Genomic DNA, 14,489 nt, shown 5'->3' with positions numbered 1-14,489 from the left:
GAAATATATCTCACGGGAACCATACATTTTACCGGAATAAAAAGTAGCCTATGTGCTGTTGCAGAATATAATCTATCTTTGTCCCAACTTTCCTCCAGATTCGTTCAGCCATTCTGGCGTAATTGAGTATCAAACTCCCTCTATCCAAACTTTCACGATTATAATATACTAGCTTGAGACTCACCCGCTTCACTGGGCTGACACCACCGCTTTATAGCCTACAACTCTCTTGATCTCACTTATCCCCCTTCCATAACACAAGAAGGGATTGTTTTACACAGCTAAAATATATGCAGTTTTAAATTTTGTAAGTGTCAAATAGGAATAATTCATTGAGTATATCAGAAAATATGGCCATGAATTGTTTTACATTTACTATTTTAAGTTTTTACAGAAATCTTTAATTTATGGTTGATGATCATAGATGGAGCAGTAAAATATCAAATTAAATTTTTTTTAAATACATCTTTGTAAATTATAGCTCAGTGTTATTCTGATGTATGAGCAATATTGCTGTTCGGTTTTATTGAAATCCATTCGGTTGTTCTTGAGTGAAATCGTAAAAAACAATCAAACATCCTTACTTTCACATTTATAATATAATAGGGATAGGGATATCCGATGAGAAAATCTGAATGGTCCAAGAAATGAGTCTATGCAGCTTGTTTAAAAAAAAAAAAAAACACAAAATTTTTAATTTTTCAATTTGTTTGCTCGATTTTGCTCTTTAAAAACATGCCCAATTTTCCTATAGCCATATAAATTCTATTTATACGTACTAGGTATAATGTTTTGACAAAGAAATCATTTGATCAACAAGTATGACAATATAAAATCAATTGTGATTCATGCACATCAAAATCTAAGAATAGAAACAATTCGTACATATTGATTGACAGTTTAATATCATATTTCAACATCACTCTATCAATGATCTAAGAAGATGGAGTAATAACAGTTAACATTCTTAATTGTTATCTTATATTCTAAAAATTGAATGTTTATGGCACTGTTTTTTCACAGCAACAATCATAAAAGAGATTAAACTTCATTTACTTTTTACAATTTCAAATGAAATTTATTTATTAGCCTTACACTAAAGGAGGATTCAAATTGAGTTTCCTTATCCCCCTTGAGTTCTGTTAACATTATCTTGGTTATATTTTTCATAATCGAATATCAAGTAAACAATATATATGAAAAATAGTATTAACCAAATGAGCGCTACTAGACCCTCTGCAACAGTTGACTCGTTCAAGGTAATTTTCGATTACTTTTTGAGTGTTTTCTCGACTATTACTTAACGGAAGTTCGTTTTTAGCTCCTCCAATGTTGCAGGTTAGTTTATTTAGACCTCAGAGAAAATTTGCAAAAGATGCGTAGGTAATTATTTTAAATAAAATTTATTATTTTTGGCAAAACATTGAGGGCATATATCTTCTTTTTGCAGATTAAGTACAGATGGTAATTTCGTGCAAGTACCAAATCGGTCTATTACTAACTACATTCTTATTTTTCGCGATGTAGCCATAAATTTTATATCTCTTTCATGGGTATTTTAGGGTTTAGTTTGTGAAAAACAGCAGGATGATATATTTGGCAATGAAATCTTGACGCAGCCCTCTGAGGCGGTTTTGTACCGTGCTTCTTTCGTGATATCAGTTTCAATGTTCACGAAATTTCAAGCTTTGGATATAATTTTTAATTAATAAAATATTAAAGATTTTAATTAATTATAAAGTAATATATTAAATGATTAAGTTTTAGTAAATGGTGGTAAATAATAACAAGGTATTTGTATTTTAAGTACGTATATACAGTGATGAGAATAAGTTTGGTAACTCTCAACTTACTTTCATACGCTTCGAGATAAAGGGCTGTAATTTGTATGTGTTCCTAGGACTATAATACTGATCGTTTAACGAAAATATTTCCAAGCTATCTAATTACTGTAGTAAATTCCCACCCTAAACTGTCTTTGGTGTGGTGTGTATGTTTTTTTCCACAGAGGTCTTCCAAAAAAGTTTTAATAAATTTTCAAATAAAAAATTTATGCTCCCACATTTCATTTAAAAAAATATTTTGTCTCTCCTTGCTCCTCTAGGAAGTTAAACGATCCGTATCATAGTAATCTTAACCCATAAAAAAGCTCGATTTCTTTAATTTTTTCCTTTAGCTCGAGCAGTTTGATAGTGACTTAAGGGTTACAAAACTTTCTTCCATCACTGTAGTTACATGTAATACATTTATAAACATACTACTTTCATACATATCCTTTCAGCTTACAAAAGGTTAAATTTTGGTTTTGTGGTTTAATACATATTTCATGCATGGAACGATGGAAAGATATTTTCTGTCCTATATATATTATAACCACATAACAACATCTAGTTTTAGTCATGGTTATAAGTCAAATTATATGACTTATTATAGTGAGTAACATGTATTTTATATAAATATCAAGTATAGGCATGTTCAAGTATTATGGAGTTACATCAACTGCGCTTAGCTGTTTAATGGATTGCACTTACTTTTATACCATGAAATATGAAATATACCCATCAAGATATATTAAGTTTAGTTCCAAGCTTGCGACGCTTAATAATATAGAATATAGTTTAAAAAACTAAAAAAAATGTTTTGTTGTTTGTTCTAAATATATGTATAATATGGTTATCGGTAGTATAGTGAATGTATATAACTGATGATGTTCTATGCATGGGTATGATATTGGAAAGTTACATACAAACATAGAAACATAAACACATACATACATACAGGTGAAGCTTATATAAGCGTGTTAAAAATATTGATGCTACGAACAAAACTTTGGAATAGGTTTTTTTCATGAAATCGCCAAATTAATCTATTTTCGGTTGTTTGTCTGTCCGCCAAAAAGCACAAAAACTTAAAAACAAAAGGAAATATGAAGCTGAATTTTTATAGCGTGCTCAGCATGTAAAAAGTGAGGTTGAGTTCGTAATTGAGCAACAAAAGTCAAGGTCCTGAGTCCGTAGGAGACTTGATAGAACAATAGTTTATTTGTAAAAAAAATGTTCCTTTTTAAAAAATAAACAACATTGTTTTGAAGCATTATTTTATAAACATCACTATTTACCCGTGAGGGAGCAAATTAGTACAAAACTTAGGTCTCCATTTTCTCCAAAAGTATAAAAGATTGGGAGTTGAAAATTTGCGGATAGCTTGGCAGCTGACAGATAATTTATCCTCAGTATTAGGTATTCTACCTAAAATGTTAAAAATCACACCATTTATCTTATCTTAAACCTTTTGATTATTTTCTTTAGTTTATCGCTGGTATACCATACACATTAGATCAGTGGGAACCCAACATATATCGTACTCGATAAAAAGGTAAAAAATTCAACTTCAAGAATACGCTTTTTTGGTAGCCAGCCATAGTGACCTCTGGTTCAAAATTATATTTAAATATAAATGGTATAAAATTAGCTTACCAATATCGTGGTTATTAATAGTCGAAGTTTAAATCCATCTCAAAAAAACAAAATCTCAACGGTAGTGTAATCAGTAAAATTTTTGGACGTTATGTCAGTCTATTCTCCAAAGTTTACAAAACTTTAAATTTTGACAAATACATAATGATTATGATACAATACATTGATTTATGAATCACGTATTACATAATGAAACTATAAAAGTTTTGTTACATATAATGATTTGTATAACATACATTTAAGGTATCTACATATCTATAAGATCTACACATGTCTTATATAGTTTTAGTGTACACAGTAACAGTATACAAGTGTTATTTATACAAACGTGTAGGTATAACGAAACTAATTTCTTACTTGTTATTGTTGTTTGGTGTTCCTATATTTGCATAATCATTCAACTATAAAAGCGATTAAATTTGTGTATTATGTATTTCATTAATCTATTTCAAAGTAATATGCTTCACAAAAATGATTAATATTATTAAAATAACTAAACTGGAGTTTTCGCATTACACAAACGTGTAGTTCTGAATGAAAGGGGCCAATGTACATTTTTGTTCCTTCAAAAGTAAGCATAATCGTGTTAATCGTGGTTGAGACATATAATGGCGTAATCATTATGCCGTGAGATCGAAATATGAAGTAGAATTAATGGGAACATATGTTTTTTATTGAATATTATCGAAGATGAAAACTCTAAGATACTTCGAATTAAATTACAATTTTTTTCCCATTTTCCTATATCAATTTTCGTGCTACAGAAATACGTATTTCAACAACCATGTAGTAATCATCAAAAATAAATTTCATTATAACTGTTTTTTATATTATTCGAAAATATACAAAAGTTTTTAAAAAGCGAAATATGTAAATAAATATGCTTTATGTTACCCAAAAAAAAAAAAAAAAATTACAATAGTTGTTAAGTACGGCATGATTGAAAGAGTTCTGTTTTTGCGGAAAATATAATTTTTTTGACTTGTTGCCTTTTTTTACTAGCTACAGAAATATTTCTTGAAAATTTGTTCGAATAATTTTACCTTCTTTTTTTTTTTATTAAACGAAAGGATGATATTGCATATCGTTGCTGTAAATCCAAAAAGGCATATGGTAAAATTTCTAATTTACTTGCATTTGATTCTGTTAATGTCCTTTTCTCCAACAGAGTTTTTACAGCCGTTTATGAAAAAATTAGACTGCTAGTTGACTTAAAATGCTTTATATGAGCTTTCGAAAAAAGGAAATAGCCCTACAGTTAAAAAAAATTCTAGACATAAGGACGACCTTTTGGTATTACAGTGAAAATGTGGTTTGTCTCCTTCTTACTAATTTAAATCAGGTACTAGAGCCAGCTAAAACAGGCTCTTTTTTTGATTAAAAACTAAAAATTATAGAAAATTGTAGAAAGTTTGTAAACGATGAAACAATACGCCTCTCGTGTTTAGAATTGCCATCCTAGATTAGGTCCAAGAGTCAATACTTATAGAAGAAAACCTATCGAAGAATACAACATAAATATTTATGTAGATGATACGATTTCTTTCCAAGATAGCACTCACTATTTCCAGGAATAATGAATATCTAAATTGAGCTTACCTAGTAAATAACAAAAACGTGCTTCAATACATTATACATTTTAAAATTTCCAATCTTACCTTTTTTTCTAACAAAATCAATTTTGAAAATTGATGCTAATAAAAGAAAAGTTTTCAATAAGGAAATAATAAATACGTTTACAATAAATGGTATAGTTAGTCATCGGTCGACTTCAAAATGATTAAAGAAATGATAATAAGAAAGTTTTCTTCAACTTTTAAATAACGATAAAATTTCATTTATAGTAAAAATGTAAAGATCAATTCTATGTATCAAAAGAAGACGAATAAAAAGCGATAAATAAATTAGAAATGACGTCTTTTTGAAAAGAATAACATTAGAATAAATTGCACGTATCGTGAACTTATAATCAAGATTTCATGCAAATAAAAAAATTCACAGTAGAAAAGATTGTCATGCCTACAAAATGTCTAAAGTAAGTTGTTACGATTGTCTAGTATCTATGTAACTGATACAGGAAAAACTTGAAGTCTACGAAGTGATTACCACTAAAAGTATAATTTTGGATGGCATATAATTTGCGAAAAAGATGACGGAATTATCCAAGTGCTTAATCAGCCTTAATTTAACGGATTTGACAGAAAATTACCATTTTTATCACCGTTTCCGTTAGAATATTTAAAAATAAATACTTGAAGCACAAATTATCGATTTAGTTTTCGTTTTATATCAGGTTACCATCTAAACAGTTCTATAGTCTTCGATTTCTTATTTTGGTCAAGGAGAGAAAATTTGGGATATTATTGTAGAACCCATGTGCTCCATTGCAAAACCATTTTCAAATAAAGTGTTCTCCGGGACTTTTTTCGAAATAACTTCCCATTTCTTGATTAACAAAACTATCAGCGTTTTTCTTTTCGCATATGAAACCGCTTAGCATTCGCATTGTAGGAAAAATCGACAGCTTACAATTTTTCAATCACTCTTCCAAATCTTTATGTAGCTTTCAATAAAATTTCAACCCACAAATTCAAGTACGTACTTTTCAGAATTTAAATTTTCTAAATAAGTTGCGTGATAAAATGAATTATATAAATATTTCTATTATTTGTGACCACAAATTTAAATGACGTAATATTTAGATTTGTATACATAAGATCTTTGATCCATGAGATTTATTACAACAAATTTATCTCAACATTTTAGAATCTAATAAGTTTCTATTCAATATATACATAGGGTGTCCCACAATGTGATATTAATTTTGAATACATATTCTGAAAAGCGATATTTCTAGAGAAAACTTCCAATGGTTATATCAGTTTTCATGTTAAGTAAGCTTACAAATCAATTTTGACTCAATTCAATTTGTGCGATTAACTTGAAAATTGGCCTGCATATCAATGTCCGAAGATAACTAAATTCTAATTTAATATCATCTTGAAATATTTATAACACTCGTATCGGTATGGTCATGTAACTCGTCAAATCAAAACCCATCCACCTTAATTGATATTTAAAAAAATGGTATTTTGTTACCAAAAAAACACTAAAAAAAGACGGTTTGTAGCACTAAAAATCGGCTCATTTGAAAAATTAATGTCGAGACCCAAGCACGTTTTGTATTTTAGAATACAATTGAAATTATTATCCGCTTTTTAATGAAAGACTGTGTATAAGGGGTTACGTTTCGAGACAATCTGTACTTAATATTTTACATACAAATATTACAAATATTATTTTATCTATAGGGTTTATGTTCTTATGTTGTATTCTCATACCTTGCTTGAATAGTTTATTTTAAAGATACCTACGTTACCAACAACTTACAACACATATACCTACCTAGGTAAAGACACTAATAAACATTGTAAAATGAAATCTCTATACGTAAAATTAGTTTGAACAGATTTAAATAAACATTCAGTTTTAGAATGATAACTCTGCAGAGAATATGGAAATAATAATTCCTGTAGTAATATTAGGTACCAAAATATCATAACATTTCATTAAAGTGTTACTACACTATAGTGTAATAATTCTAACATATTTGTATTAAAATTAGTTAAATCGAAAACAAGAAGGTCTTATGTGTGTAATACGACTTATTGCATTTTGTTTAATTTTCTAAATATTGTTGGTGAAATTTTAGACAGTTAGTTTATTATCTGGGTGCCGTGCCCATCACCTTACATTACCATTGACAAATTAGAAGTTCTAGAACTTGTAGTGGGGTTTAATTCATAGGCTTGCATTTTCGCTATTTTATTAAAATAATAAAACGTAACTGTATCTTGAAGATTTTGATTAGCTGAATTCAAATAAAATATCTCAAAAAAGCACCAAAACGTCAGACTTTCGAGAAAGGGGAGTTTTTTTTCAAATTCTGTAGCACCACGAGTTCAAATAATTCCAGATAAAATTAACAGCATTTGCAAATAATACTCTATCTTCTTCAAAATCAATTTAATTTGAGAATAAGGGAGAAAAAGACACTGAAAAAATTCAAGAAAGATTTCAAATGGATATAATAGCTATTTTCGATACTGTTAATTATTTTCTGAATACAAGTGTCTCTTAATTTTATAGAACTCGCAAAACCAGACTTTTCCACTTTAAAGATAAAAAATTTCTCGAACACCTGAGGTGATGGAACAATTCTGAGATCAGATTCAAATTCGGTAAATCAAAATTTATAAATAATTGTGTCGTATGAAAAAAGCTTTTTCTGCGTAGAACTGTGTTAAGCTTGCGTTTTTATCAAAGAAACTTCTCGTGACTCTCTTTCTCAGAAAATAAAAGCTTTTCTTTATCGAACACCTGGATTTTCTTACTTTTACTGTTAGGAATATAAATAAATTTTTCATGTAAGATTTAATTATTTTATAATGGAGTAACAAAAAACGTATATAAAATACATAGACCATCTGTTGCATGATGCATAATTTCCGAGCCCCGTGAATAGTACAAGATCCGAATTAGGGTCGACCTTCACCCATCTGTTTACCGAATGAAAGTTATTTTTTATGAAATGTTAAATATTAACAAATATTCCTGTAACGGGTTGCCTTAAAAAATATGGTCCAGACCATTTTTAATATAAATATCAAAACTTGGAAAGCTTGTAAACATTATTTTTGACCAATATTTTGTGGCCAATCATATGCCACCGTAATTGTAACAAAATTATCTTTATTTAGATATGCGAGTCAATGAATTAACAGATGCACGTAATTACTATTTTCAACTTGTATATATGCGATAATAGTGAACGAAAAAAGGCAGACAACATAGCTGCTACATATTCTTTATGGCTTTTACTTTCGAGTAGATCAAAATTCGTAAGATATGCAAGTCAGTGAAAAATTTCTAAAAATTTTACTCTTGATTTTTTCACTAAAAGTAGTCTGGACCACATTTTTTTAGGCAACCCATTGCAGGGATATTTGTTTACATTTTATATTTCATAAAAAATAACTTTCATCCGGTAAACAGATGGGTGAAGGTCGATCCTAATTGGGATCTTAGACTAGAAAGGGACTCGCAAAAAAAATTTCTAGACAATGTATACAGTTGGGCACTACACTATATGTAGCGCTTACAAGTATAAAAAAAGGAATGATATAAAAAGAAGGATAGAATGGGATACTAGAACTTTATTTAGGTAACTTAAAATATTGAGCACTGGTTGCTTATAAATTAATTATGTAAAAAAAGTTAAGAGTTTTGTTAGTATTCGAACCTAAGTTGAAGTGGCAAAGAATTTTGTAGTAAATAAATATTTTTTCGTACAAAACCTATTTTTTTCTTACTTGTTACGATTAGAATAAAGCACAAGTTTCTTGAATTTGATGTAGTTTTAAGAAGAATGAAATAACGAAAAATAAATTTTATTTACAAATGGATTTTGGATCAAATTGTCTGAAAATTTTCTGATCAAAAGTTTCTATAGAGAACAGGGCTTTGAAATTAAATTTTTGCAAAACATTTGTCACAAAATATAAACACACAGAGACGTGTTTTTAATCAACAAAAATTTTCATTTAAAAGGACCTAATATAAAATTTTCAAACAATTTGACTCTAAGGTCTTCTAAATTTGATTTTTACAAGGACAGTCATCAATTTTGTTGATTGGTGAGAATAATGTATAGCTGTTAGTCGAAAGATTTATGAATTGATAGCATACTTAAAAAATATTGATAGCTGTACGTAATTAAAGACTAGTACAAAATATGAATTTTACTTACCAATCATTGTCTGTTAATGTAACATTTTGTCTTTTTCTCCCTGTTTGGTGTGGTTTTGGTTCTGCGACCATATTTACATCTGAAAATAGAAATTTGATTTCAATTTATTAATGATAAAAGCTAGATCCAATATTTTTCAAAAGATGAGCATAGGTTTTATTATCTTCTTCATGTGAAGAAAATCAATCACTATTCCTCATACCCAATTATTAAATCATTAAATACAATCAGTGCTATCTTTACTATATTGGGCGCCCGGGTGCGAAAGGGCATTCGCTTTTTGTCAAAAAAACCGAATCTAATTTTTATGTTCTATTTTTTGTCTAGAATAAAGTTAACTATATTATTTAACATTATATTCAATTATCTGGCTTTTAAGTTGGAAAACTTTTTAACGATATATTATATTTTGCCTTTTACTTTCGATTCGATAGTTATTATAGCAAAAGTTTTAAAGGAATCTTGAGTCATAGTTTATTGTAAATAATTTGGTATTATTTATTGGTGCATTTTTATGTGTATGATGAATATTTCCAAATAGAAAATTTTCAAAAATAGATTACGCTTAGTGTATTTAAATGATTGGTTTGGTGCTACACGGTAAGAAATTCTGTATCGATATCGCTTTGTCATTATCGGTGCGAACGCCATATTGTTTACTGTAGTGTTGAGGGAGTAGTAACATTAGCAATGGTTATGGCGGACGAGTCAATGCAGTTTGGGCGTCACGTTCATACTAGTTGGCAACATTCACAAAACTTTTGGTGAATAGCCCTATTCAATATTGTAATATTACTTATGCTAATATAGATATTCAGAGTATGTGTCTCTATACCATACCAACATTGTAGTAAACGTCAAGCATTTCTTACCGAGTACTTGTTCTTGGTGCCACGCTGAATACAATAATTCATAATTTAAAAATTATAATTTTAAACCTCGAACTACATATAAGTTTAACCGCTATTTGTGTGTGTGTGTGTATGTGTGTCTGCCTGTGGCATCGTAGCGCCTAAACGGATGAATCGATTTTAATTTTCTTGGTTTCATTTGAAAAGTAATTTCTTAGCTATGTTTCAAGTGCAAGCTAACGGTTCCGTACCCGAAAAAACTAAAAAATTGGCGGTGATGTTCTTAAAATTGATTCAGTTTGGAAAAAGTATAACATTACTATGGAAACGAATGGTCAAATAAACCTGGCTCAGTTCATTTCGAAAAGTGAAATGGTAAAATAATGATTTTATTTTATTTAATGATTCAAAACCAAAACCATCACTATTATATTGATTTAAGAAAGAGTGTTATACGTTTAAAGTGTTTACTTGTGCTTTTGTGTGTTTCTCAGTGGCATCGTAGCCCCTAAACGGTCGAACTGACTTGATTGAGAATATTTTATAACTAAAAATCGTTCCAAAAATCGATTTACAAGGAATAAATCGCATTTGTAGTGGGTTTTTTAAGTTTGGTAAATTTCACTTGTTGTTATTGGTGTTAAAAATTTTTGTTTGTTTCATATATCGTTAACGCTGAATACTTAAAACGTGTACAGACAGAGAGATGGGGTATGAATGTAAAACCACATGAGATATTATGAATTATAACGCAAGGATTAGTTGTCAGAATAAATATTAGAAAGTATATAGAATACGGTACCCGATGGTATGAGTGAATTGAGCTGGCATATACCTAATGTCCGGCTGGATACATAGACAATCAATGTGAGAAAGGGCAAACATAAGGGACTGTGAACTAACTGAAATGTCTATGTTTGTATAATCCATTTGTTCTCTTTTGTTTTAATGAAATGCATTAAGTGTAAGTAGAAAAAGACAGTGATATTATAATGTAAAAAGAGCAACAGTACTCCTAGGTGTATAATAGTGTACACACTATTAAAGAAAACGATCAAACGCCTAGTATGATGACTATTATACAGAGTGGGCCACTTTAATCTGAAATAATCAAATTTTCTTGCCGGAGGCGCCGCCTATTGAATAAAGACCTGGACAAAAATTGTAGAGTTTGATGGGAGACATCATGTTCTGACAATCAGATTGTTCTTAGTTCTTAGGGTTGCTTCAATAGCCAATGTCGATTCTAAACGGTAAGAGATAGAATAACACTTTAAAATAACAAGTTGATTCCCATAAAAAAATTAAAGTTTTTTTTAAAAATATTTTTTCGAAAAACATTAGCTTGCGGTGGAAATACGTAATTATTACATTTAATCGAAAGAAAATTCGCTTAAAATTTACCGATAATTATAGGTCAAAGTCATGGACACACGGGGAAATTTCCTCTATTACCCTAGAAAACTTTTGGCTAAAGCATTTTTTCGTAGTTAGCGTGTTTTCGTTCGAATAAATCTCCTACCATTTAAGATGAATTGGCTGTTAAAGAAAACCGAAGGATTAGGTCAAATCTGATGTCAGAACTTGTCCCCCATCACCCTCCACAATTTTTGTTGAGGTCATTTTTAATAGGTGGCGCCTCTGGTGATATATATTCAGATGCATAAAATTAAATGGCGCACCATGTAGGTATATAGTGAACAAACATCTAGTGGAAAACCCTTTGATAAAACGGAGTGCAAAGAAATGTTTCAATTGAGCTTCTTTTGCTTGAGTAATGATAAAAATCTTTTGAAAGCTAATAACTTCTTCGTTTTTTAATAGGATTAAATTTAATACTAAAGTTCTATGATGGTAAGAGTATGGAGGGGGAGGGTGATAAGAAGGCATTTATAAGCAATTTGTTTTATTTAATTTTATTTTTGTAAAGAATCAAATTTAAAAAAAGTTTAATAGGTGAAATTCTAGGAAAATAAATTCGTTAATTCCTTCGTCTATGTGAATGTTTTGGTTTTGTATCAGTACAAAATTATTAAATTACTACCCTAAGCCAGAAAGTTCGATACCCTGGTGTATGTGATAACAAATAATATCATGCACGCCTGGAAATCCAATCTTTTGTCCTAAGTGCCTTGTATTATTTTCTTTATCAGGATAACAGTAATTTCTATTTGAGTGTCTTAAGTACCTTATATTATTTTCTTTTTCAGGATACCAGTCTTAGTTGAGTGTCTAATCATGTTCGATGATTCTAATCATCTAAGACACCAGCAATCCGTACGTTCCACTTCATAAAGTTGATTGAATTAGTAAGAATTTCATAAAATATTATGTAATCGGATTTTGAATTCTAGTTAATTTGAATTATAAAATAATGGCATATGTATGATTTTGAGTTGCACGACTCAAATCATACAAAATGTAACAGATCAGCTTTGCTTACGTTACTTTATTGACATGCTTGTATAAATCACAACCGAATCGAAATTAGTCCGTCAGTTAAGTCAGACAAACATTTAAAAATAATATAATTGAAGGTATTTCGTAGTAAACTTACTGAACATGCTGATAATATGACAATTATTTTTGAAATTACAGGCAATATTTTTTGTATTTAATAAAAACCATTTGTTAGTGAAAACTAATATGATTTTTTGTTTATTTTGTTCTAGCATGTTGTTTATAGTTTGCAACACACAGTATAATTTTGTTGCATACATAACACCGTAATATTGTTTTATTAAAACAATAGAAAACAGTATTAACAAACTCAAACTCGTGGTTTTCTACAGAGAAAATTTATATAATAGACCGTTAGCTCCTCATTGAGCGATATTTTTATGATTTAAATTATCTGCCATTTAGAAAATTGATAACGATAAAATTAATGTAATGAGGAAAAATGAAGTGTTAGCCGTACGGCTCAAGTCTCAAGATCGTGTATTTACAACTAAGAAAATATATCAAGGTATATTAAGTTTAGTCCCAAGTTTGCAACGTTTAAAAATATTGATGTTATGAACAAAATTTTGATATAGGTGTTCATAAAATCACCTAATTAGTCCATTTCCGGTTGTACGTCTGTCTGTCTGAGCTCAAAAACGAAAAAAGATATCAAGTAAAAATTTTAACAGCGGCTCAGGTCGTAAAAAGTGAGGTCGAGATCGTAAATGAGCAACATAGGTCAATTGGGTATTAGGTCCGTACGACCCATCTTGTAAACCGTTAGAGATAAATCAAAAGTTTAAATCTAAGAAATGTTTCTTATAAAAAAATAAACAACATTTTTTTGAAACATTTTTTCGAAAACATCACTGTTTAGCTGTGAGGGGGCAAATTAGATACGAATATTGTATAGTATGTATTATATGGGAATATCAGTCATGTGTGTGTGACATGTATGTATGGCTAACGATTCCGTATTAATACTGTCTATACACGGTATTTCAACAATTAACTCAGTCAATTGTTTGTTTTCACTTGTTAATAAATAAATTTAAAATATTTGATTTTGAACAAATAATAGATAATTTTGGACTTTTAATGATATCTATTTCTTAAGAATATCTTATTTAACTTGTTAGAAGAATCTCTTGAATTTTTTGGAAGAGGTGGTTTGATAATTTTTTTCAATAGTTAAGTTTTAAATAAAATAATTTCTGGACAAATATGTTCAATTGTTTTAAGATACCAAAATACGTTTTTTTTTTTTGTATTAATACGTAGAAGACGTAGCTGACATCGAGACAAAAATAAATCCAGCAAATATCGCTTTATTATGAGCTCACGGTCTATATATAAGTGAATAGACAATAAAACATTATAGTAGCTTGGCAATATACGAAAATATGAATATAAAATGAATCGTTTTCATGTTGCTGCTGTTAGTACCAGCGTCCGTTCTGATCTACTAAATCCTCTCTCCCCTCATCCAGTGTAAATATTCCAACCCACGTGCTCCCTATAATAATATTGTACATACATACATACACGTAGCTTTCTGGCCAAACTCTAAACCAGCTTCATACTTTGCCTTGCAATTCGCTTCCATGCATACGCAAATATCTAATTAACTAAGTGTTTAGCTTCTCTATGTGATATTTGTGTATATCGTTATATTTCGTTTCACTTCGTTTGCTTACATGTTTTCATACTGTGTTGTGTTTCGTCGTGTTATATGGAATAGAGGAGGTGGATTGCAATACCAACATTTTATTTATGGCTTTCATTCAATTTTAGCCTATGTATAGTAATGTCTGTACAAATGGTTTTTTATTCGTTTTTTATATTCATTGTATTCCAAAACTTCTGTTTATTTCAGTTTTATCAAGAAAATTTGAAATTTGAAGTGCT

The 14,489-nt window shown here is 29.4% G+C and overlaps 1 protein-coding gene across 1 annotated transcript in view; it reads right to left on the bottom strand.

Annotated features, from left to right (window-relative positions):
• Positions 1-14,489, bottom strand: part of LOC123294793 — a 237,369-nt gene that overhangs the window by 127,884 nt on the left and 94,996 nt on the right. Inside the window, exon 4 of the mRNA XM_044875943.1 lies at positions 9,286-9,364. Coding sequence (XP_044731878.1) covers positions 9,286-9,364 — 79 coding nt within the window. The remainder of the gene's footprint in view (positions 1-9,285; positions 9,365-14,489) is intronic.

This window comes from Chrysoperla carnea, chromosome 3, assembly GCF_905475395.1.
Source record: "Chrysoperla carnea chromosome 3, inChrCarn1.1, whole genome shotgun sequence".
In the NCBI taxonomy this organism is placed as follows: Eukaryota; Metazoa; Arthropoda; class Insecta; order Neuroptera; family Chrysopidae; genus Chrysoperla; species Chrysoperla carnea.
This window is presented reverse-complemented; position numbering and strand designations above follow the sequence as displayed.